This window comes from Tauraco erythrolophus, chromosome 26 (genome assembly GCF_009769465.1).
Source record: "Tauraco erythrolophus isolate bTauEry1 chromosome 26, bTauEry1.pri, whole genome shotgun sequence".
Taxonomy (NCBI): Eukaryota; Metazoa; Chordata; class Aves; order Musophagiformes; family Musophagidae; genus Tauraco; species Tauraco erythrolophus.
In genome coordinates this window covers 1,144,073-1,169,626 of record NC_141490.1, presented here as the reverse complement: position 1 = coordinate 1,169,626, position 25,554 = coordinate 1,144,073, and the positions used below count along the sequence as shown (strand labels likewise).

At 58.7% G+C, this 25,554-nt stretch overlaps 1 protein-coding gene across 2 annotated transcripts in view; it reads left to right on the top strand.

Moving 5' to 3' along the window:
• The first annotated feature begins 485 nt into the window (after positions 1 to 485).
• Positions 486 to 25,554, top strand: part of DSCAML1 (DS cell adhesion molecule like 1) — a 100,401-nt gene continuing 75,332 nt past the window's right edge. For both annotated transcript variants that reach the window (XM_086626770.1, XM_086626769.1), the window contains exons 1-3: positions 486 to 528; positions 8,713 to 9,030; positions 12,486 to 12,632. In XM_086626770.1, the coding sequence (XP_086482896.1) occupies positions 486 to 528; positions 8,713 to 9,030; positions 12,486 to 12,632 (508 nt within the window). The remainder of the gene's footprint in view (positions 529 to 8,712; positions 9,031 to 12,485; positions 12,633 to 25,554) is intronic.

Below are 25,554 nucleotides of genomic sequence, written 5' to 3'. Positions count from 1 at the left end.
TGCAGCTGAGAGCTCCGCGTTATGGAGTGTGACTGGCACAGCCCGGCCCTCGTTAACCCCTGCGGGTGCACCTGTGCCCAGCTGCCAGCCCGGCGCGGGGGTCCCCTCGGTGGAGCCCACCGGGCTGGCGCGAGGGTGTCCCTGAGCACCGCCCCTGCTCGCACCCTCCCGAGGGGCGGCCTGGCACGTGTGCCGGGCGGGGGGCAGCAGCAGGACGGGGGGGAGCAGACTCGCCCGGCGGGGGCCGCCGCCCCCCCAGCCCTGCGCGGCCCCGGCGGGGAGCGGGGCGCGGGGGCGGGGAGTGCGCGGGAGCCCGGCCCACCCTCCCGACGCACTCGCCGGGAGAGGGGAGGAGGAGCGGCTGCGAGCTCGGCTCTGGGCACCTCACCCGGGCTGGCAGCGCGGCGCAGGGAGCGCGGCACGCCGGGGGCACCGCACCGCCCGCAATTGCGCCGCAGCCCGGGGCCATAGGTGCTCTTTATGGCATGTGGCTGGTAACTTTTTTCCTGCTGTACTCTTTGCGGAAAGGTACGTCGCCCCTGGGGCTGGGGGGGCGCCGGGCACCGGCCGCTGGGCGTCGGGTTCGCCCCGGGTGCGCCCCTCCGGGGGGGCCGGGGCTCTCGGTGCGCCCTGCCGGGCAGCCGGCGGCGGGGCTGTCGGTGCCGCTCCCCCGGAGCTCGCCCGGGCTCCCGGAGCGCTCGCCCCGGACGGCGCGGCGCGGAGCGCGGCGCTGGGTGCGCGGAGCGGGGCCGGGCCGGAGCAGTCCCGGAGCCGCTGCTCGGCGGAGCCCGCCGGGGGGTGCACGGAGCTGAAATACCGCACCGACGGACGGGGCCGGCGGTCGGCACCGAGGCTCGCAGCGGCGCTCCGGGAGCGGTGCTCCGCGTCCCCGCTGTCCGGGACTGCTGAGAGCAATAGTCTGATCCCGTCAGACAGACGGGATCCAGTGATGCTTTAAAAATCGCGTCCTTCCCTCTAGGAATGCTGTATTAAGTGTATCCCAGCGCCGTGATACAAATCAGATTTGCGGGGGGAGGAATGGTGAAACAAGTGTGTCAAGGAGACACATGCTTAAAGATTAGAGATTAAATTAAAGTTGGAGATTAAGTGAGTGCTGTCCAAATCTGTAGAGGTAATGCTCCAAACCGAGTCTCTGCTATAGATGCAATTAAAGAAAGCCGAGGAGCTGCACGTAACACGGGTAGTTAAATCACAGTGTGCTTGTTACAACGATCAATCGGTGTTACATAAAGGAATTGCCCGTTTCCGATTCTGCGGGAATTTTCAATTATGTTTTTGTAATAAATCACCTCTGTGCACATGACCCGATCTGCAGATGCGGTGATGGAAGCGCCCACCTTTTGGAAAATTGTCTGCTTGGAGGGTGTAAAATGACACTTGCCCTAATTATCGCTTTTGACATTTGAGAACAGTGAGAGGGAAATTTTAGGAAATGAGGAAAGTGGAAGAAAGGGGATGGAGCTGCCTCCTTACGCGAGACTTCTTTTGCTGCCTATTACACTACCCATTTATCTGAATGTTAATGTGATGAAAAATATTTACCAAGGTTTAATAGGGCATCCTGTCCGGTCGTGTGGCGATGATCAATTATTCCATCAATTATTAATTATGGAATAGCTGCTTTATTCGAGCTGGAATAAAACTGCATTTGGGAGCTTTACCCAAAATCGCTATTGTGTTTAGGATCTGCCGAGCTGAACGTGCCAGCATCTGCTTTGCTTACATTTGCATTTTTTACTATGCGAAAAGGGGGGAAAAAACAAAACCGAAAACAAATTGCCGTGGAGGACGCTACAATTTCTTTCCCCCAATAGTCAAAATAATAAAGAGCTATGTTGGATTTATCGCTTCTGCGTGTTTTCAGCCCCAGCTTCTTGGAAAAGGGATCTCTTCCCACAGAGCTATCTCTTCTGAGAAGAGCAAATTAAAAGCCTCCATTAGCACAACTCCTCGTGGCCTCATTTTCTCTTTTTTAAGAAATAAAATGTATCTGTGGTGTTGAACAGTCTCAGCGATGGAAAGCGCTAAAGTGAAACGGTTCCGAAGAGGGGACAGCAATGCAATGGAAGTTTCGCTGTAATAATAGGATTTAAAAAAATGAATTGCTTAATGCATGAGAGACCTTTCAGATACTTAATATTTCTGGGCATCGAAGCACATCCTTTTAACGTGCTCCTGCTGTAGAACGAGAGCTCGAGTTGAAACTGAAAGCAAATAAAGGTTGGATCCAGGGGACCACTGAAGTTTAGAAATCCCTTGATGGGCTGTAGCTGGTTGTTTCTTCCCCTGCTTATAAAATAAACAAAAATAGGTGGTTGGCAAGCGAACAAACAGGGAGTTGAGCAGAGAGACGGTCTGGCAGCGTGAGCCAGAGCAGCCAGGCAGAGGAGGCGGGGAGGTGAGTGGCGAGCGGTGTGATGGAGAGTGTACTGGTCAAAACTGAGAGGCTTGGAGCTGGGAAAGCTTCTCCCTGTGTGCTCTTGCTGGATCTCTCTGCCATCTGATTTATACTGGCATTATATTTACATTATGTTCCTGTATTGGGTGCAGTGAACTATGCAGCTTGTGTTTTTTAATCTCTCCCCATCTCGGCCCCCCAGTGTGGCACAGCGCTCGTTTGTCTCTGAAATGAAACATGGAAACCTCATTAAATGCACGGAGGAGAAGCCTGCAGTGCTGAACTCCTCGCCGTGCCCGGTGTTTGTTTATCCTGCGGGTAGCCAAAATTTCCCAGCACAGGGAGCTGTGATGGCCACTTGCCTGGAGCCCTTACATGTGCCCGACACGGGCTCAGGGATGCTCTTGCCTTTGGAGGAGAAAAATCCATCTAGGCAACCCTAATGTTTCCTGGTGTGTTCGCTCTCCGGAGGAAGAGGCTGTGCCTCGCACGAGTGCCAGGGATGCGCTATCGAGCAGCCCTTCCCGGAGATGGCGGCTGCTTGGAAGCCGTGGGCTTAGCTCTGGGCAGCTGTGGCACAGGGTGCCTTTCTGCTGCGGTGCTCTGCTCCCTGCCCAGGTGGTCCTGGGGTGGAGAGATGGGTGGGAAGCGCTCCATCCCCCTCAGGAGCAGCTGTCGAGCTGAGTGCAAGAATAAAACTGGAAGTGGCTCTTTGTGGCAGGGATTCTTCTGGCATGGCAGCCCGTGAGGTCTGGGCTGTGCCTGGCATGACGTGAAGTCACCTCACACCCAAATAAGCAGACCGCTAATGAGTGCGACTTCCTCGGAGGGCTCAGAGGAGGAAGGTGCTCGGTCGTTGCAGGCGTTCCGAGGCGTGTTTTACTGGGAGGCTCATGCAGTGGCAGGCTTGGGTGCAGAGTGTTTCTTGTCTTTGAAATCTAGATTAGAGCCGGCTACGTGTTTTTACATAACGATGATTTTGCGAGTTACCCTTTCCCTGCGTGTCGATCCTTAGGAAATAAACCCCACCGCGTACAATCTGCGTGTTGCCGCCATCATCTGCCAGCAGAGCCGTACCAAACAGCGAGGAAATCCATTTCCCGACTCTTGCTGGCGCTTGCTGCCCGCCCCAGCTGCTGCCTCTCGGAAAGGGCCGTGCGAGCTCCTCTCCGAGAGGGAAGGGAGCCGGCGTGGCTGCGAGGGGAAAGGCAGAAGGCGAGCGGGGTCTCCGAGCTCGCTCTACTGATCCGTTCCACTCGTTTCTCGTACCCGTCGGCCGGGTGGTGGAAATCATCGTCTCCACCTTGTGAAGCTGGCGTGCCGGACGGCATGGACCGGCAGCTCTGGAGCAAGCCTGGCAGCAGGCATGTGCGTCCCCTCGCCCACCCCTCGTACCTGCGTGGCTCGGCCCTGGCCTCCCCGGGGGGGACCTCGCTGTCACCCTGGCTCGATGATGGCACCAGATGTCCCCATGGGACTCGGCTGCAGCTCTGCAGGCGTCGCGTTCAGCACCGCTGTGCAGGGGGAGGGTGAGGCTGTCACCTGTGGTCCCTGGGCTCATTCCTTACCCCCCCTGGAGCAGAGGGCCCTGGAGGGAGCTCGGGCTGGTTGGGGGGCTCGGGAGGTGGTGCAGGGCTGGGGGATCTTGTGCCCTAGGTCAGCCCCCTGTGTTCACGGGGTGGTGAGACTGGTACTTCCAGCAGGCTGATGTGGGAGGTTCAGGGGCCAGGCAAATCAGCGGGGAGTGCTTTTTTTTTTCCAGGCAAGAGTTACAGCCTCAGCCTGGGTGCTGTCGTAATAGCTGGAGGTGGCTCAGGCCTTAATTTCCATGCAGATGCACTAAGGAGCAGGCGGCTGGCGCGCTCCGAGCCCGTTCGAGCGGTGCCCTCACCCGCAGAGGACCGCAGCGTTCTCCTCCACTCCGGCTTTGGTTCGCGGTGACGGCAGCTGTGTGTCAGGACTGACCGCGGCGCTCAGGTCGGAGGGACTGTGCCGCACGGGTGAGACTCCACCGGCGGCCGGAACGCGACGCCGGGGCAGGGAAGGTGCTGTGGCAGGAGCTTGCCATGGCTGTGGCTGTGCTCAGGGAAGGTGCTGTGGCAGGAGCTTGCCATGGCTGTGGCTGTGCTCAGGGAAGGTGCTGTGGCAGGAGCTTGCCATGGCTGTGGCTGTGCTGGGCACCAGCTGAACGCCCCAGGCTGTGCTCGGGGTTTTGTGGCACTATTTCCACCCCCTGAGACCAGACCCTGGGGGTTGCAGCAAAGTCACGGCTTTAACCCTTTGGGCTGGAGATCCAGTGCAGCAGGGCGGCAGCTGGTGTGGCTGTGCCGCACTCCTGGCAGGGTGTGTGCCCCTCTTGTGCCCTGCGCGAGAGGGTCCTTGCGTTTGTCGCCTCCTCTCCCAGTCCCTGCTGGGGTGCTCGGAGATGTCTCTTCTCGCTCTGTCAGCTCCAAGGTCGCTCCCTTCGTTAGGAGAAGGGCTATTAAAAGCGTCCTGAAGATGGAGGCTTGAAGGAAGCTCCTTCCAGGGACGGCCAGAGACTGCTCCAGCGTTCCAAGGGTGCAGGCGGGGTGTGATGGAATTACTGCCGTACCTTAAGGCAGTAGAGAGGAGAGATTAGGACTTGCCACCTACCTGTAATTCCCAGCCTGCAGTGCGTGCCAAGCTTCAGTTCACTTTCTCCTTGAACAGGGCAGGTGTCAAACACCCTTAATGAGGATAATAAATGAGTGGCGAGGTGGTGATTAGCCTGCTGTTCTTCCCAGCATCCCTGCGGCCCCTTACAGCTGGTGGCTGGAGAAGCCTGGGTAGATCCTACAGTCCCTTTGTGGCCTGTGGGTGGGCTTTGTGCTGGGGGTGCCTCAGCACCGCCTCACCCGGGCTCGTGGAAGGAAGGCTGGGGGGCACCCGGGTGGTCAGACCACCAGGGCCCAGAGGGAGGTCTTGGGAAGGGTGCTGCCCGCAGGGTAAGCTGACCCCGAGTCTAGTGCCTGCCCTTTCTGAGGAGCTGTGAAACCTCCTTTTGAATGCCAGTGACTCGCCTGGTCGTGGCAACGTGTCAAGCGTCCGGTGGCCACTCTTTTGTAAAGCAGTACTGGGGCGGTCACGGGCTCTGCCACCCCTGAGGAATGGTGTCCGTCAGGGCTGGGTTGCCCATGCCCAGGGCAACCCTCAGGACACACGTGTGCACCCTCAGGACACACCTTGTTTAGCCTTTTCCCATCTCTGTCGGGTTTCCACCCAGCTGCTGATGCTGTTGCTCAGCCTCGTGAATCCTGCTGGGTTTGGGTGGGCACAGGACCGGCTGTGGGGTCCCGAGCCGGCAGCTCGATAACGCAGATGGTGTATGTGCATCAGGGCAGAAAATGCTTCTCGGCTCAGGAGAAACATCCCTGCTTGTGCTGGCACCAAGCTGGTCGTTGTCTGAGCACCGTCCCAACCCTGCACCGTGGCACAGGATGGGCTCTTCCCCGCGAGGTGGGCAGGAGAGGATGGGTTGCGTCACCGGGCGTTCGCCGGGGAGGTAGCGGCGCGTCTGCGCTCGTGCAGGGCTCGCACCTGCGTCGAGCTGCCTCTTCCAGAGAGACGTGGCTTGGGGACAGCCCCGGGATGGCTTTACAGCCACTCGCCGGAGCGAACGAGGGCTTTCCGTGCAGCGCAGAGCTTTGCGGTGCCGAGCTCGGCTGTGCGCTGAACGTATCGGAGTTTGGAAAGTCCAGCGATCGAGATGAGTAAATATTCCTAAGGGATGATGGCAAAATGACTCGCTTCTCCCAGCTCAGATAGAGATATTAATATTTCAATACCTCTAGGTTGTAATTTACAACAATTTAAGAAGATTGCGCTCTGATAACTTAAAACACACGCCTTTCAGAGCGAGCTAGACAGCGTCCGGCCACCCGCTGGGCTCTGCGCGGCTTCCAGCTCCCGGCGGGCTGGTCTCCAGGGCCGGCGCTGCGCGCCTGCGCCGCCGCCTTTCCCCCGGCAGGAACGGGTCCGTTTTGGCTCCTCCAGCCTCCTCCTCTCAGGTTCGTGTGCATTAATGCCCTCGGTATTTAGGTTAGGGTCAGCGCATCTGACCAGATGTGAGCAGTGATTTCTGGTTTAAAAATATTGCAGGGCTATTTCTAAATTTTTAATCTCTCTCAGTGATTTGGAGGCAGTTTTATGAAACATGGAATTAGGATGGTGCTCAATGCTAAATGGTAAAGGAGATTATGTGGATTTAACTCTATGCGTCTGTCACATAACTATTGCCAATCCCATAACTTCCATTTTCTATTAAAAATCCGTTTCTCCCTTTGACCTGAAAAAGCTTTACGGGTAACCTGAATTTCTCTGTTTATGAGGTATTTTTCCACTCATCACCCCAGCCCCTCACCCATCCATCTCTCAACTTTCCTGGGCGCTGCCCGGGAAGATGATATTTCCCTCCCAGGCCGTGGCTGCTCTCCGATGTTTATTGTGGCCGGAGCCTTCTCAAGCCACGGTCTGGGATCTGGGGTGGAGATGTTGGTCAGGGTCTGGGGCCGAGTGGTTGGGTGACGGGGCACAGCGGGGTGTCCCTGCTCCAAAGGCGGCGGATGGGCAAAGGGTGGCTTTGCTGCGCGCCGTGCACGCCCTGGACCCAGCCATCTTCTGCTGCCACTCGCGTGCGCTTTGTTGTCCTTTCCCTGTCTGCAAGCGCGCGTTTTCCTCTTTGGCGTGTTTGGGAGAAGCCCCGTGCTGTTCCGGTCAAGGGAAATGCTGGTTCATGATGACAAACCAGCCCGGAGATGTCACAAGGTGACGGTGGTGGCCCCGTGGCCCTGCAGAGCCTGGCACCGCTGCGCGGGCGGCTCGGCTGGACAGCTTTGCTCTGCTCCGTTGTTCTCCTGGCGCTTGTCAGTGAGGGGGGAGAAGCAAACGGCTTTTGTCTACTTCCACCTGTGCATGGGCACAAGGAACCAAACTTGCTGGCGTGTGGGGAGATACGGAGATGGTTTCTTGACCTCTGAATCTGTTGATTTGTGTGTGGTGGCAGCGCTGGACCTTGCTGGTCAGCTAATCCGATATGAGGCTGGGTTTGTTGGGCACTGCCCTGGCATGGGCCGGCTCTGAGGGGGCAAAGGAGGGAACATTGCCGTTGATCTGGTGCAGAGTACACAAAGAGCAAGAAGCAGGTGCTCTAGCCTGTGATTTCGTGGGTGCTGAAAGAGGTGCCAGGTTGTCCGTCCAGCTGGGGGAAGGATGGAGAGAACTGTGCTCTGGGAAGTGGGGAGGTGTTTTGGGGTTTTCCATCTCGGCCCGGTCGTGGATGATGTGGAGCAGGCTGGCCCCGTGCCGTGCCAGGAGAGGCATGTGCTCAGCACCGCCGGGAGCTGGAGGAAGGTGCACGGGGACGTGCAAGCGGCGGTGGCCAGCGATGCTCAGGCAGCCTTTCCTCGAGCGAGCAGCCGCGGTGCGCTCGCCCTCAGAGCCGAGGCAAGGCTGCCCGTACGGAGGAGGCTTTCCTTCTCCCCCCTGCTCCTGTCCCCTCCTCCCCAAGTTAAGGAATTGAGGTCACGGAGGGTCCCCCGTGACTCGTTTTGAACCGACGGCACGGTAGTGATCTGCTTATTGGCTCTGCGGCACCACAAGCAGTTCTCAGCCGGAGCTATTAATACACCCGCCGAGGGCCGCTTGCTATAGCCCTGTCCTTCCGCCCACGTGGGAAGAGCGCGGCTAAAAAAAGAAAGCGGATCTAAGTGACTGGGGGCCTCCTCATCCTTATTTATAGGCAATCACGCTTGCTTTGGTTGAGAAGGGGGAACTCGTGGTCCTGGAGAGTGGGAAGGAGAGACTGGAGGAGTTGGGTGAAGAGGTCCCTTCCCTCGTTTTGAAGAACGGAAGTGCTTTTCTGCAGCGCTCGTTGGGGTTTGCAGGAGAAACGGCGTTGGTTTGCTGTTGTACATGGATGTCCTCAGGCCCGTGGGTGCTGAGGCACGGTCGGACCACGTGCTCGGAGCCACCTGGGCACCTACGGCCGCCTGGGGAGGCCTTGAGGAGGGTACCCTGGGTACCCTTCCTTGCTTGCACAGCCCCTGATTGTCCTGGTTGGGTGCCTGAGATCCCTGATCCATGCTGCCAGCAAGAGCACTGGCCTGTGAAGGTGGCCTTTATGCTTCCAGCCCATGTGCTGATGCTCCTCCGCTCCCTTGCTCCGCTTTGCCGTGTGCGGGGGCCGGGTACTGGGCTCTGGGGCAGCTGTGCCGGTGGGGATCCATGACTTCTGCAGTAACCCCCCACTGTTGTGGCCTCTGCTCTCTCCGCAGCACATGCCGAAGATGTTGGAACCAGCCTCTACTTTGTGAACGACTCTATCCAGCAGGTCACCTTCTCCAGCACAGTGGGGGTGGTGATCCCCTGCCCGGCAGCAGGGTCACCCAGCGCCGTCCTTCGGTGGTACCTGGCCACAGGCGACGACATCTACGATGTGCCCCACATCCGGCATGTCCATGCCAATGGGACTTTGCAGCTCTACCCCTTCTCGCCATCAGCCTTCAATAGCTTTATCCACGACAACGACTACTTCTGCACCGCGGAGAACTCGGCTGGCAAAATCAGGAGCCCAAATATCCGTGTTAAAGCAGGTAAGAGCTCTCTGTGGGCACTGGGGTTGGGACGAGGCGCTGGCTTTTCTCTGGTCTTCTTCGTGGCTGGCCAGTTGGCCCGTCGAGCACACCCCTGCCATGGGATGGTAACGCTGCTGATGGGCAGCACACTGGCATCAGGTCAGCCGTGCTGCTGTCCGACCTGCAGAGCCGGGTGCTTTGAGTGGGGACGGGAGCGGGCAGTCCTGCTGCCAGCTGCATGCCATCACCGTCCTGCGCGGAGCAATGGGACCGAGCGCCATGCTGTGCCGCTCTGCCCGCATCCTGGGCTGCTCCGGCAGCCCTGCGGCGAGGTGCTGCCGGGTGGGCGCTGCTGCTGCCCGCTGGGCAGCAGAGCGCAGAAGCAGGGCAGCTGCCTCGGCCTGTTGCGAGGGGATGGATTGGCACTGCGCGCCGGAGAGCGGGGAGGGCAGGGCGCTGGGCAGGCAGGGCTGCCGAATGCGTGTGCGGAGCAGCGTCCTGCCCCGACTGAGAGCCAGCTCCGCACCTCGGGCCCTGCGGTGGCTGCGGTGGGGCTGGGGTGGCAGCAGGGCAGGGACGCGCAGCGTGGGGGTCTCCAGCGAGTGCCCGGAGGCCGTGGTGCGGCTGCAGCCTCGCGGCAGGAGCGGTGCTCCCCGTTTGCAGCGGTATGGTCGCACCCAGCCACGCACGGGGGCTGTTCATGGCTGCGGGAGGGGCCGGACCACCTCTGCCCGTGGTGGGGAGACCCCTGCCATGTCCCACAGCCCTCCTCGAGCCTGCCCGCTGTGCCTGCCAAGGCTTATTAAGCAAAGAAAAAAGGAGGAATATGGCAAAGAGCTGATTCCAAAAGCCATTATAGTAAATTATTGACCAGGCTGAGGAGGGCTAATAGCCCAGGAATGGCTTCATTATGTAACCTATTAAAAGTGGGGCTAGCAGAGGGAACGCGACAGAAGTGACTACAGGGTTTTTTATTTTAATACCTTGTACTGCAGAGTAAATTGGTACTAACCCCCTTCCGCAGAGCGAATTATTTACCGACACTCTCAGGTTACCTATAAACCACAGCTCGGTGAGGGAGGGGTGGCAACACACGGGGTGCAGTCGATGTGGCCCTGTGGTGTGGAGCTGTTGCCCTGCTCGTGCCAGGACCAGCGGCTGGGCTTCCCGTGGGGCGGCTGGGCAGAGGAGAGGGCCGTGGCCGGCGGGTGCCTGCCAGCAGCCCAGGGAGCAGAAGGGTGAGCGGGGCAACGTGGCCATGTCCTGTGTGGCGGCGAGGGCTGTGGCACCCCGGCTGACTCCGTGCTGTGCCACAGGCGATTGGCAGCACGGGGACGGCTCGTGCTTCTGAGAGGACAGTGATGGCCCCAGTGGTGCTGGTGACCCTGGGCTCGACGTGGCTTGATGCCGGGGAGTTCTGCAGACTCTCCTGGCAGGGGGTGTGAAGGTGGTGGGGTTGTGCGTGCCCAGGGCTCTGGCTCTCCGGAGGGTGGGCGCTCTGGATGTGCTGCAGGGCACAAAGCTTGTCCTGCTCCTTGCCTTCCCGCTGCATGGGCAGCCTTTGCTTTGCCCTTCTCCCAAGTGCTGGGGACTTCCTTGGGGTCAGAGGTAGTCAGTGCCAGAGCTGAGTCCTGGCTTTCTCCCCGTATGGGTTGAACGCACCCTCTGGTCGGTGTGGTTTGGCCTGGGAGCCCAGCCTCCCCAGTCCCGGAGCAGGTGCAGCGAGCGGGAGGCGTGCGTCCGTGGCGGGGCCCACGCGCAGGGCTGCCAGGGCCACCAGCATGGTCCCAGCTGCGGCAGCACGAAGCTCTTCGGCTTTACGGCGTTTGGAAACGGTTGTGAAACATTCCCCCGCTCCTGCTTCCTCCCGGTGTCTCGCGTCGCAGTGGCTCTCCAGCGCTTTGTGATGGCAACGCACCAAGTAAAGCCAATTAGAGCTGTGTGAAGACAGCAAATAAATGAAACGCGGTTGAAAATAGGAGGGATTGGAAAAATCTCTGGAAACTTTGGAAAAGCTGTTGGAGCGAATCTTTCTAGTCAATGGGAAACTTTCAGTGTGCTGGTTGTGGCCGTACGTTCCTCTTGCGGGAATGACTCCCAGGGGCAGCAAAGGGCCAGGAGCCGCGGCTGCAGAGGCTGGCACAGGGGCGAGCACGGGTGCCCATGCACGCGGTCCGCTCGGGGCTGGGGCAGTTGCGGCAGCGGTGAGCGTGCAGGAGATTGGGCTGGATGCTCCTCCTGGTCCCCGCTGGCCTTTAAAGCCCACGAATAAACCTCCTGCTCTGTGTGATTAGGGAGGCTTTTCCCAGCTAACCTGCTTTGGCTCTGGGCTCCCTTTCCGTGGTGGCTTCTCCCTGTGTCCTCGCGGTGCCAGCCCTCGTCCTCCCCACTGAGGCACCGGGAGATAATGGGAGTGAGCCGGAGGCCACTCCGAACCCTCTTCCCTGCCTTCCCCCCGCCGGGAGGGCGGCTGAGCTGCGGCAGAGCTGTGAAGGTGGAGCAGCCACTGCGGCTCGGAACTGACTGGTTTATGGCAGCTGCTGGTCTCTGCCAGGCAGCCAGTGTGCAGAGTCTGCCAGGACATGCCGCCGAGCACCCCGGGGTGGAGCCTGGGATGTCCCTTGCTTCTGTCCCGACCTCTTCCCACAGAGCAGGGTGCCCTGACCGCCTGGGAAATCACGGCAGAAATGCCATCACACTCATGCTGCTCACTCGTCCGCGCGAGGTGTGCCACGCGCGCCAGCGGGTGCTTTCTGCTCAGGGAGCACATCTCGCTTTTGGGGCTGCGAAGGAGTTCTGTCTTAGGGGACCTGCTGAGCTGCTTTTGTTCTGGCGAGGGCTGTCCTTATGTGACGAAGCGAGCGTGTGTCTGTCTCACAATAGTGATGCCCAGGTGCCCATGTCCTGCAGGGCACGATTATTGTCACAGTAAGGAGGCACTTGCACACGCTGCGTTTTGTACTTAAACTGCAGGAGGACATGGTAGTGGGACTGGTGATGTCTTTGCCTTTCTGAAGAGGCTGGGGTGGATCCAGCTGACCTAGTGAGTGCTGCTGGAGCGTCGTGGCCCTGGGGGTTCCTTGTCGCCAGCCCAGGGAGCAGCGCGGAGCTGTCAAAGGGACGTGCATCTGCCTGAGGAACCAGGCACGTGGTGGGGGCAGCTTGTGGCTCCCACTGTGGCATGGCTTGGAAAGTGGCCATCTGCTGCCCTAAATATTCCTCCGGTGGGTTTAGGAGGGGACACTTGCAGGGTCCCAGCAGCAGGAGCTGGGCTGGGCATCCCCTGTGCATGCCAGGCTGTGGGCTCCAAAGGAGAACCATGTCCTTCCCCGGGAAGGGGGGCCACGCGTTCTGGATGGAAGCAGTTTGTTGCTGGGTGGGTTGGTTTGTTTGGGAAACGTGGGATTAAAGCAAAAGGAAGTGTGTTTTCTTCCAGCACTGTCATGCTACCAACCATCTGCTTTTCTCTACAGTTTTCAGGGAACCGTACACCGTTCGGGTGGAGGACCAAAGGTCGATGCGTGGAAACGTGGCTGTTTTCAAGTGCCTCATCCCCTCTTCAGTGCAGGAATACGTTAGTGTTGTGTCCTGGGAGAAAGACACCGTTTCTATTGTCCCAGGTAAGAGAGGAGCCACCATTCTTTCGGAAAATCTGACCTGCTTTGCCGTGTGTGCACCTCCGTCGTGGAGGGTCTTTTTGTGGATTATCGCCCGTGGCTGCGCTGCCCAAGAAAGGCTTTTATTGGTGACTATCTCGCAGCTTCGTACAGGAAGATGCTGGCAGTGGCAGCAGATGTGCTGTGTTTAGGGTCTCCTTGGTGCTGTGGTTGGTACTCTGTGTATTCTGGGCTGACGGATGTTGGCTGTAAGCTCGACAGCCTGCGCGCCCCGTCCTGGCTTCTGCCACGCGCCTGCAAGCCACCTCGCTTCGGGTACCCGGCCACTGGGGTCGGGACAGCAGGAAAAGTCTGCCCGTGCTGTCCGTGTCCGGGATCCTGCAGTCAGAGCTGGTTTTTGTGTTGTCAGGAGGATGCACAAGTAAATATTCCAACTTCTCTTGGAAGTTTTCACAGCTGTTTCCGCCACGGGGAAAGGAACTCAGCAGGAGCGCCTCTTCCCCGTGCTGGCACCTAGAAGCTGCTTGGCCTCCCTGTGCCACGCGTCTGCCCCGTAGCCTGGGACGTGTCCCACTCGTTACTGGCCTTGCTGTACTGGGGTCTGTGGGGAGGGACAGCAGCGCCCGTCGCTGCGCATGGGCTCGGCAGCTCTGAGTGTTTTGCCCTGGGTGGTTCCTCATGGTTTTTTGGGAGGTGCAGAGTGCCTCGGGTTCCTGTGGGAGCAGAGAGCCTCTGAAACGATGAGACACGACCCCCAGGCATGGCTGTGCAGCTCAGCGGGGAGGGGAGGAACTGGGCAAGCTGCTTGCCGAGCTGTGTTGGTGCTGCGGGCTCTGGCTCCCCTGCTCCTACCTGGCTCGTCGCAGGCTTTGAAGCAGCGCGGGGGCTGTGGGCAGGTGCTGGGCGCAGCATGGGGCCAGCGCCGTGTCCTCGTGTGCCGGGGTGACCTTTTGGCTCCCTCCTCGGAGCCGGTATTGATGGCAGCGCTGGCTGCCCTGCGCAGCGTGTGTAAGCTAGTAGTAAAGCAATCAATACCGCTTTCCCCAGGGGGATCCAGAGAGAATTAAAGGATTTTGCCCGAAGTGGATGCTCTGTACTTGATATTTGCTCACAGGTCAGTAAGTCCCGATGCTCCTCCAGGGCTCAGTGTGGCTATGCCAGCAGTGCCATGGGGAGCAGGTGCAGGAGGGCAGATGCCACCAGGAGCGGGGCACGAGCCTGGCACCTACCGGGGCCTCCGCTGACTGAGCACAAGAGGTGGTTTGCTCTAATCCCTCTGGCAGGGATGGTTCTTGCTTAAGGAGCTTGAGGAGCAAAGTGCTTCACCTAGAGGGAGATGACTGATTCTCCTGAGGGCTGTGGTGGCTTGTGCTGGTGGCCTGTGTGTCTTGAGAGTGGCTAATCTGCTGACTCAGCACAGCCCAGCACTTTCTGGAAAGGCGGTGGTCGTTCACCGGGGTTCCGCGGGACGGAGCAGAGTGGTGCCCGTGCTCCTTGCCCGCAGAGCGCGGCTCGTTTGCTCCACAGCAAGTTTGTCAGCCGAGCACCCGCACACTTGCGTGATCTTAACTAGACTTGTTCTCGAGTTTGCTGTGGCAGTGGATTTTTTAATATGATGATTTAATTAGAGTGGAACGATTTTAACATTCTAAAGCAATAATTACCCTAAAGACAGAACATATAAATTGTGTTACAGTGCAGAGTCAACACAAGCAAACATGTTTTGCCGTTGGATTACAAATATAGTATCTGCCTGAAGCTTATTTTTTTTTATCATGCTTCTGTTAGAGCTAAAATTGGCTTTGCTGTTACCAAAAACAGGCGTTTGTCGTGACCTCTGGTGAACCTCTGCTTCTGTCCTGATTCTGAGTGAGGAAGACGAGGAGAGGAGGAGGGGGGTCCCGCGGTTCAGAGTGAACGGCACGAAGGCTGGGAAAAGCCGAGACGTGGTGCTGGGGCCGTAGCTCCTGCCCGCCGCGGCTGCGCGTTCTGAGCTGCGAGACGAAGCAGTTGCGCGGGCACGGCGGAAGGCACCGGCGTGCGGAAGCACCGCGGCTCTGCCAGGAGCGGGTCCCAGCCGCGCTTACGGCTGGCGGTGTGACGGGGCGGTCCGTCCTCGCTGCGGCGTGCCGAACTTGCCGCTTTTCCCAGAGCTTTCCTCCGGTGCTCCCGGTGGGAGCTGCGCCTCGCCTGCAGGTGCAGTGCACCGGGAGACGGTCGCTCCTGACGCGCAGGAGTGGGAGACGTCTCCGTCTGACCTCTCTGTGCCAGAGAACTCTCTTGAAGTGGCTGTTTTCGCAGCAAATACCCGCTTTCCTTCGCCTCCCTGCTCTTCCCCCACCAAACCGGAGCGTGTTGTAGCTCGGAGCTGGGGGAGCGAGCGTTCCCTCCGGGGCTGCTCTTCTCGCGAGCTCAGGCCCCGGCTCCGTAGGTGGGCTGGGTGGCCCTTTGTGGGCTTTTCTCAGGTTCTTTTCATGCCTAATTGGGATTACGGGGCTCCCACTCTCCGCTGCTGGGCCTCTGAGCCGCCTCTTTTCAGACGAGCCGTGCTGCTCTTTTGGTGGCGGCTTGCTGGCGGGTGAAGGACCCCATCAGCCACGCTCGCCGGCCCAAGGCCCTGCCGGAGAGCCGTCCGCTTTACCCAGAGCTGCCTACACGAAGCCCTCTGTCCCCAGGGGTGTCCTGCTGCTGGGGGACAGGCCGGCGCGGCGGGACGCGGGCAGCAGTGGTGCCCTGCGCGGCACGGGGAGCCGCGGGTGCCGGGGCCTGTCGCTCAGGTCGCTGCTGCTCCTGCCGGCCCGAGAGGGCTGCCCTTGCAGTGGAGTTCCCGGCGAGCGTGTCTGTCCCGGAGCACCAGCTGGGTCCGTCCTGGCAGAGATCTCAAAGCGATGGTGGGGAAGTGCTCCATCTGCGTGGCCCTGCTGCGGTGGGGGGTTTTGGTGGCGAGTCGTGTTGTTTGGTTAACTTGGCAACGCTGTAAGCTACCCTGGAATCAAAGATGAATTCTTTATGGAAGGTTATCCCGCACACAAATCATCATTAGTGCAGCTCATTTTTGTTTAATGCCTACCTAACTGTGCTGCAGTCTAAAAATGTGTGTTTAGTGAAGTCAAGGGTTGCAGAGAAATTATAGGGTTTTCAAAAACCCATTTGCTTTGCCGGTGCTCACATCAAAATCAATCTTGCCTTTCCTTCTCAGCCGCGCCGCGAACCTGCAGCAGCGCTCGCGGGACCGTGCTGTCTCAGGTGGGCTGGTGCTCGCTGGGAGCGGAGCAGCGGCGCTTACGGGACCGGGGACTGTGTACAGGATCGCGCTTGGCACCCAGGCTACCATTTCAGACTCTGTGGCTAGTGGTGAATCTCGATGTGTGCTTGGGGGGAGAGCAAGGGAGGAGGATGGGAGGACTGTGGCTGAGCAGAACGTTTTACAGAGCCCTCTCCCTTTTCCATGGGGAAAGGGGAAGAAGCCCCTGCTACAGACTGGTTTAAAGACTCAACGTGGTAAACAGGGTTTTTTTATTTTTAAAGCACTCCCACCAGCCTGGGTGTTGTGAAGAGTCCTGCACGCACGTGCATGGTTTGGGTTTGTCTTGGAGGAACTGTGTCACGTGCATGACTGAAGCTGCTGTGGTCACCATGCCGTGGTGGCTGTGGCACAGAAATGGAAATTCACAGCACTGACACGTGTCAGCAACGAGAGGTCCCTGCGACAGCCGTGCCAGTGTGGATCCAACATACGTGGGCACCTTTGGAGCGTGTGTCCAGCTGCAGCGTACAAAGCACACGCGATGTGGGGAGCTACTGGAGACACTGGAAAGAATGGATTTTGGAGCTGTTGTCAGCCCCTCCTCTGTGGTCACAATGGATTCGTTTGAGCGTTGCTTGGCTGTTGTGACCCTGCAAGCACGTGCGTGCCAGTTCGCTCGTGCCCAAGCCGTTCCTCAGCCACTCGGTGATGTGGACGTACCCAGGCGGAATGGGGCAGGGGCGGCTCTCGTGGTGTCCCAGAGAACAACAGCCATGTCCTCACGGGTGTAACGGCGTCACGTCAGCTGCAGGGGAGAGCCGATGGTGTGTCGGGCCCGTCCTGCCCAGTGTATTGGCAGCCTGTGGCTCACAAGGGCAGCACAGAAAAGCCATGATTTGGAGGCAGTGAGCATTACTGGACTGGCAAGCCCCGAGCTGAGCTGACCTTTGATGCTTCAGTGTCATATACTTGATAGATTGTGTTGGAAAAAATCTAAATACAGCATTTCTCAAGGCACAGGCGTTTCTAAGGGTGCTGCTCTTCTCAGCAACCCTATTACGTGTGCTTTGAGGGCTGTGGATACTTGGATGTTCTTAGTCATTGGGCATCCACAAAGTCCTTTCTCTGGAAAGCGAAACATAAAGCTTGCTGGAAGGGTGGAACTGAAAAAAAATTGAGTTCTGTGGAATTTTAGATGTGGTTCAGAGTGTGTTCTTGATTGAACAGTGTCCTTTTAGGATTTTCGAAAATATCTAAGCTAATCTGTTTGTGATGGTTCAGAGAGGAAATTAATTTGCCCTGAGAAGCACTTTCTGTCCCATCCTCTGCAGTGCCTGAGTTGGTTTGCACAATTCCTAAACTCATCTCGGCGGTTGTTAAGGGGTGTGGGAAATAAAACCGCAGCAGCTTTCTCGTGGTTAAAAGTGGCCGTTTGTCCCGAAGACGTGTGCTCTTCCTCCTGTGCGCCTTGCAGCGTCTGCCACCCGTTACGTTCTTCTCTAAAATATCTCAAGTGTGACCGTACACAAATTCCGCTGCCATCCGTCTGGAGACGTGGTGAGCGTGGGGACGCAGCACGAGGCGACCGGCGATGGAACGCCAGTGAGGGGCTATGGGTGCGGCGTTCCCTCCCCGCCGGGGCGCTGCGTGCCGGCCGTCCAAGGGGCAGAAGAGCCAGGACCTGGGTAATGCAGTATTGCCCTCTTGTCAATAGGCTTGTGCTGGGGGACGTCAGCCTCCTGTTACTGGGGAAAAGCTGGAAACTGGGACGGAATAAACACGGCGAGGCGAAAGGCAGTCCTTGTTTGTGCGTCCATCTTCGTTGAGATGGTTTGGGGACAGGAGCGCAGTTACCGAGGACGGGTACCGGCTGTTGGCGTTTTCATTTGGTCTCGCCTGGATGCGGAATAACCCCGCTGGTTTGAAGCCGGGTGCGTGGCAGCAGGCGGGTCCGAGCGTGTCGGGTGCGAGGCCACCCGCGCTGCTGCGCTGTCCCCCGTGTCCCCTGCGGCGGAGCGCGGGGCTGGTGGCCGCCTGCCGCCCGCTGCTTCCCAGGAGGGGAGGGGGCCCGGCCGCTGCCGCCCCTTGCCCCGCTCCCTCCTGGCGCACGCACGGAGCGATCTGCACGGACAGCTCGGAGACAAAAGCTGTGACCGTGGGGCAAAAGGCTGACCAGGAATTGGCCTTTTCAATTAAATTTTGCGGCTTCTGCTTGGGATGGGTCGACTCGCAGCACGGAGCAGCCTGATGTGATTTAAACGAGCGTTGTCCTCCCCTCCCCTGTCTGGGGCTGCTGCAAAACCTTTTCCCCTGTCGATCCCGAGATCTCTAAAGGTGTCCTGGCTTCTCCCCCAGCCCTTGCCACCCTCTCTGGCTGCGACATGTGCCCAGACCTGTTACAGAGGGAAGTAGCTCCAGGCGTTATTCTCACCAAGTGGGGTGAGATTCTGTCTGAAATCATTTCATCCTTCCCCAGAGACTTGGCGTGAATTTTATCTAATCGCCATGGCAACAGATAAAAAAAGGTGTGAGCACATCTCCTTTTGCTGTGATAATTCAGATTTATATATTCAGATCAGATTGGAGTTAGAGATTTTAAAAGGAGCAGATGCAGCAGAAGGTGTGACTGCAAATAATGTGGCGAGAGCGTTTGATGATCCTGCCCTTTAAGAGGGGAGAGCGCTTCCCCGCAGGTTTTTTTGGAATATAATTATTCCATCAAATCCGCTTTAACAAGGACTCATTACAGCCCTGATAATGCAGAGTCACGTCGGAGACGATCTCGCGCTCGCGCCAAACGCAGCCACTACAACAAGTAAATAAAATGCCCGCGAACGGCGAGGCGAGCGCCCTGCCGCTGCGCCTGCCCCCGCCGAGCCGCCCCGGGCAGCGGCGTGGGCGGGCAGGGCTGAGTGGGGGTCCGGCTGCCCCGTGCCACGGGGCACCTCGTCGCCCACGCAGCAGGTCTCGAGTGGAGAATGGCCTGAGACCGCCCAGGCTCGGGCCATCCCGAGCTCCGGCCGTTTGCTGCCTTTGCTGTGCCGTCGCAGCTCCTGCCGGAGGGAAGCGCTTCGTCCGAGATGAGGGCGAGGAAGCCTGGGGCTGCTTTCTCCGCACGGCGGAGGAGAAGGGACGCGGAGGGGTTTGGGAAGGGAAGGTGCTGTTGGTCTCACGCGTGGCGTCCCAGTCCCACCTGCTGTCCCGCCCCGGCTCTGAGCCCTGCAGGGTGATGGAGCGTGAGCCAAATAGGGCACGGCGAGCTCCGAGGCGTGACATGCAGAGCAGCAGCCGCTCTGGGAGCTGCCGTCCCTTGTGTACCTGTAAGCGTAGATCTTCGTCCCCGCTGCGGGAAAGGGACGAATGGTGCGTAGAGGGTGGGGTGGATGGCTGAGTGCTTGGAGCAGAGGCGGGTGGGCTGTGAATCTCTGCCTGGCGTCTTACCCCAGACCCAGCAGCAGATTCATTTCCTACGTTGCACATGGCCCCAACTCCGCCTGAGCTGCCGAGGGATTGGGATCTGTGTCGGGCTCCCCCGTGGCAGAGGTGAGAGGGGCGATGAGTGCCAGGGAGGTCTTGCTGCGTCCCTGCAGTAAATTGGTGCATGGAAGGAAACGAGCTCAGACCCCTGGGAAGCACCAGAGAGCGAAGGGTGGTGAGCGTCCGCTGCGTGCTCCGCTTGCTCCTCTGCAGGAGCAGAGTCCCAGGGTGGCTCCGGGCACCGGGGTAGATTGTTCCAGTTGCACTCGGAATTGCAAGTTGTGATTTTGCAGGAGATTGCAAGGAAGTTGGGAACAAGAGAAGAGTCCTCCGAAGCACACTTCTGGTGCCACGCAGGGAAGGGGAGTGACCTGGGCAGGAGGGGTCAAGGGTGCAGTTGGGGGCTCATCAACCTCTCGTGGTGCCAGGTTCTCTGCCTTCTCGGCTGGGCTTGCTCGGAGGAGCCTGGGGACCCTTGGACCATGCGCTGAGTATCCTCACGAGAGGCTTCTCTGCTGAGAGCCCTCGGAAAAGGTTAAGGGGCGCAGGGAGCCGCAGAGCTGAGCTGCGTGATGAAATCTGGCGCTCTGTGGGCGCTCTGTGTGCCCTCTGCCCCTTGCCCAACGCACTGCTGCTCCTGGCTGCCCACGTAGCTGCACTTACAGGAGAGGTCCTTGCTGAATAACCAGGGCTATGGTCTGGTCCCCCCGTTCAGAAGGTGTCTGCTAAATTGTACTGCTCTCATGCATTTTAAAGACCTTCCTGCTGGGGGAGAGCTGAAACCCTCTGGGCTGTGAGTTTGGCAGGTACTGGAGCGGCACAAACTGGCACCGTGATCGCCGCTCTGCACGCCAGGCAGGACGGTGGGCATGGGGGCTGCAGCCTGGCTGGGGCTCACGGGTGCTGTGGCCCGTGCTCACCACAGGCCACCTTGCCAAAGGGATCCTGGGGAGCCAGCCCTCTGCCTGGAGCGCTCGGCTGCCAGCGAGATGGGCTTGGAAAGCACCAAGATCCCTTTGAAAATGCCTAAGCCAGCTCTGAGAAAGGGGTTTGGAGGGAGGGTGTTCGCCTCCCCAGCTGTTTGCTGGTGCGTTCGGGTTCTCCACCCTGCCTGTGTCTTTTTTTTCCCCTTTATCCCTCATTTTTAATTGTCATCTCATGGAGTGAAGACGGTGCCGACTCCGGTCCTGCTCTCCCAAAGTCTCCGTGGGGAGCTGTGCCTGCCAGGGTGGCATGGCAGTAATTGCTACAGCAAAGCCAAGTGATGTGAAAGCCATGCAGGTCAGATCTTCTGTTCTTCTGAGCTCCAGCCACCTGCCCCTGGGGCCTTGTGCTGGGCTGCGGAGGGAGAGGGGTCAGCGCCGTGCGTGGCAGAGCTGAAGTCATCACCGCGTGGTGCCGTCGTGGCTGGTGCATCCGCCGGGGAGGCCGGCACGTGCCTGGCCGGCTCACGCCGAGCGGGCAGGAGCAGGGCTGGGACACTTGTCGGTGGGGAGGGCGGTGGTGGTGGAGGTGCGGGTGTGCGTTTTCCTCCCCCCTCCTCCCTGCGCACACACAGATGCAGAAACAATCGCGGTCATTATTCCTGCCATGGTGACAGTGACAGTGGCAGAGATGCCAGCTTCCCAACACAGACGGCTTTATTTCATCTCCTCTGGTTTTCAAAGCCTCTTTCATTTTGTATGAGGAGACAGATGTGAAGGGCTGCAGGCTGATAAATTCTGCTGTCTTAGGGAAAGAGAGGGTGGGTTTTTGTTGTGGTTGCTTCTCTTCCTCCCTCCCCAGCCCCCTCCCGGCAGTGCAGCGGCAGCCTTTTGCCATAGAGGATGCTCCCCACTCCTGGCGTGGGATGCTGCCCGATGGTCACCTTGCTCGGCTGGGGAGGGCTGCGGTCCCCGGGCGAGCTCCGCAGGGGCTCGCAGGGCTGGGTGGGGTGGAGACCCTGGGGTTGTGGTGGTGGGCGCCGGTTAGAAGGAAAGGAGCGCAGCCCTGCAGCCTTCGTGCGGAGCACACGGCCGCATGGCCTCGGGGGACGGCGGCATCTGCCCTGCGCGGCGCTGGGCACAGTCCCTGCGCCGCTCCCCTTCCTGCTCTGCTGACGGTAGCTCTAGTTTAAAAATAAATTGCTCCATCTTTAATTGCGGTTTAAATAACTGCTTCATTTTTATTTAAATATGGCTCTGCAAGGCTTGGAGAACAATTAGGAGAAAATACAGGGCATTGCTCTGGTGCATGTGTTCAAGCATATAATTAATTTTTTTTATTATACTGATGTTTGCCGAATCTGGAAAAAGATCTTATTGTTCCTCTTGATTTAGTCATGCACGAGATCTACAAATACACCAGCCATTTCGGGACTCCATTTCAGAAGCCGTGGAGCCTCGGTGCTAACGTGCTGCGGGAGGGCTCCTCGGAGCGCCAGCCTGTGCCGTGCTGCTCCCGCTGCGGCATGGGTGCCCGCTGTGCCGTGGGCTCTGCACCCAGCAGTTGGCGGCCGTAAAGAGTGGTGGGGCTGCTTTCTGCTGCCCCAGGACCGTCCGCAGGGGCTCTGCCCCTCCAGAATACCAGGCCGATGGGCACAGCGCAGGCTGGGGCTGTTGGATGTGTCCTCAGCCCCTTCCGACGGCTTTTGGTAGCTCCTGGTGCCGGGGGCTGCTACGGCACACCCGAGGGCCGGCGCTGGGCACGTGGCTGGGGCTCGCACCGTGCTTTGTGTCCATGGACGGTGTTAAAAGGCTAATAAACGACGCGGGGACGTGGGGGGAAATCTCTGCAAGGCTCTACGTGACCCGGGGACCTCACTCACAAGTGAGCTAGCCATTCAGGGATATAAATCTCATTCAGAGTCGATAGGGATTAGGTTCCTAAGTGCCCGACATAGCTAAAGTGCTTCTGAAAACGCTGCTTGTTAGAGGGTTGTGGAGGAAGCCGCATGTGGTCTGGCGGGCTATAAGCTTATCAGTCAAAGGTGCTTTACTTGGTGACAGAAGCCGCTTGTGGTAAACAAGCTGCTGCCCCTTGGACTCCTGACAGTCTCTTAACCATTTATTGAGGCAGCTCCGGACTCCTCTTGGAAATGAAATCTTAATAGCAAGCGTGGCAGAGATTTTTCACAGATGGCAGCACTGCCAAAAGCAGGCATTCAAGAAAACATTCATCAAAAACATTCATTTCTTTCAAAAAGAAATTGACGTTTATAGCGTAGACAAATTTGGGACTCATTTGCTTTGCCTTTCAGTTTCTGAATTTTTAGAGGTCGCGTTTTTCTGCACCTTGGAGGGCTAGAAACTGGTGTTATTTTTAACTGGAAACTGAAATTCCAGTGTAACCACACGGTACCCAGACACGGGCCGTGCGAGAAGGCTGGGTGCGTCAGGACCCCACGCACGGTTGGGGGAGAGGTGGGGGGTCCCTCTGCCTCACTGAGTTCCCAGGGGCTCCCGCCTCTGCCCACACTCCCATCCTCCTGCTTTACACCCTCCTGCCCTGCTTGGCAACCTGCCCTGCCAGCCTGGTGCCCTCGGCACCGAGCGCGGTCTGACCTGGGGCTGCGGCTGTGTGTGGGGACCCTCCCCAGCGGGGCGATGGGTGCCGAGCCGGGCTCTCCCGGCAGGGCACTGTGGGTTGATGTGGCTCTGTCGGTAGCCATGGCAGGGTCCGTGCGGGTGCTGTAGTCCGTGGCAGGGTCAGACAGAGGAGGGCTCCCGCATGCTGCCGCGCTGGTGCCGGAGAGCGGCCCTGGACCGTGTCCCACCCTGCCCTGGTGCCCACCGGCCCCGGCTGTTCGGTGAGGCCGGGTGCGCCCTCCCTCCTTAAAAAGCCAGAAATTCCCTTCGGAGGGAGCGATTCTTTCGCAGCTCATCTCCATTTCATCTGAAGGCTGCACCATGCTGGGTTTCAGCCTTGTTATGTTTTCTCTTGAGCAATACCTTTTATTTCTGCAGTGTTTAATATTCCTTTCTGGAGCCTCCGTTGTCTGTTCTGGGTCTTTCCACTGTAGGCAACTCTGCAACCATAAGTCGTCGTGGCCGAGCCGTACCTGTGGTTTGCACGGTTCAACAGGCTTGTGGCTGCCTGCAGGAGTGGTCAAATCCTCTTGTTCTGCTCGAAGTGGGGGTCTGGCACCGACCCCTCGCATGGCAGTCGAGCCACCGGGTCCGGTGTAAGCCGGTGAATTGAACCGGCCCGAGCTTTCGTGCATTGGTCAAGGGCAAGTGCGAGTCTTTGTTTCCCCATCGCTGGGGAATTTGGATCGCAGCTGAAAGGAGACGCTTCGTACTGGTTATGACTCTGCGTTCGCCAGAGCCTGCTTCAGACCCGGGCTGATTACTGGGAGCTGCATCTCGCTGCAAACCAGATCTCATTTGCATCTCGGAGGAACAGTGTGCTGCAGGCAACGAAAGCTGGTGCCACCACTGGAGATTGCTCGTTGTGTGTCATTTAGTGTCCGATTGACTTGCGTCTCGTGCCTTTCGTTTGCAGTGCCGCGTTAGGAATTGAAGGGTACCGTGTGCTCGACGGGTGCCTGTAACTGTGGCACCTCGTTTAATGCTGCACTTCCTTCCATAAGCGCTTCCCGAGCGTGTAGAAGCGTCAACGTTTCTGTGTCCTGTTTGTCAGTGCTTGTACGTACCCTGGTACAAAAGCTGTGCGAAGATGCCAGTGTTGACAAGAAGCCGGATTTACGGCTGGGGGAGCTGGAGGGGCAGAGCCTGGCTGCCGCTCACGCCAGCGGTGCCAGTCCGGCACACGGGGCAGCCTGAGCAGCGGCTATGCTCGGGGATCGCTGGTGAACTCACATCACCCCAAGGCAGCCGGGCACCGTCCCTGCCGCCACGCGCTCGCCATCCCCGCGCCCCTTGGCGAGGGCCGGTGATCGCCTGGGTGGCGTGGTGCCCAGCCTGGCACTCCCCCCGCTGCCGGTCGGGGTGCGAGACGCACGACTCCTTCCAGGGAGGTTGTTGCTGGCTTCTCCAGGTGAAGTCACTCAGCCTCTTGGCCTGCTGCCACGCGCTTAGCGCTGCTCCCGAGCTCTGCTATTGTGTGATCGATCAGACGTCCTGGCACGTCCCGTTGTTTAAACAAGAGCTATGGCTATTGCTTACAATGTATGTACAACGCGCGCGCGACGGCGTCGAGAATTAACTTCATAATCATCTCCGTGATGTGTCTTGGCAGAGCTCTGGCATAACCTGTCGAGTCTTATCTAGTGATTGCGCGTGACTTATGGTTGCCTCTGTCCTGGCTCTCCGGATGAGATCGATGGCGGGTGAGATTTCGTACTGCCCGTGTCAGGGTTCCTCCCTGCCGCCCGGCAAAACCTGGGGCAGGTGCACGGCTCCTCCGGAGCTCTGGCTGCCGGGGGCACCGGCTCTGGTCTGCAGCTGCTTAACCAAGCTGCTTGAAGCTTGGTGGGGGGTCTCCTGCCCAGAGGTTGGGCAGGGGAAGAAAAGCGCCTGGCCCGGAGATGGATTTGCCTCTCTGCGCGGCGGGAGAAGCAGGAGGGGAGTTCGGGCGTTAGAGCGGCTGTAGGAAGGGGTGTGGGTAAGGGACTCGTGGAAAAGGCCTGAACGCTGTAAGTTGCGGTTCTGGTGCTGACGTGGACCCTTCCCTCCCTTTGGCCGATGCGGTGTTCCGGCAGCTCTGTCGTGGCAACTGCAGCCCGCTGTTAGCCAGCTGTTGGTCCTGGTGCCCGGCCGGGTGCTGGAGCACAACGGTGCTGCCTGGCTCCTCCTCACCTTGGAGGAGCAGGGGGTTTGGGGTCCTGGGGGCTCAGCTCCCTCCAGGCTGGCTTCTCCACCCTGCTTTAGAGGTGTCTCAGCGTGAGCTTGGGGCAGCGCTTTCCACGTCCACATGCTCTCTCATTGAGCATCACTTCTGTACCTCAAGCGCTCCGGATCTGATAGTCTCGTTTCCAGAAGCTGTTAAAAATGCACATGCATTTCTCTTTCCTGCAGGGAACAGTTCTTTGCAGATTATATTTTTGTTCTAGTTGAGACCAGATGTAACCAAATGCCCGTCTCCACCGAGTTGGCAAGAGCATCTTGTGATGCCAGTGTCCTGAGAAACGTGAACGGCTGAATTTCTTCTTTATTTGTCCATATATACACAACATGTGAAACAAAGAAGCTAAAAATGATGAATTGCAGCTAATGCTGCTGCGTGATAGAGATAAGGCCGTAATTATTTGTTTGGGCAGCT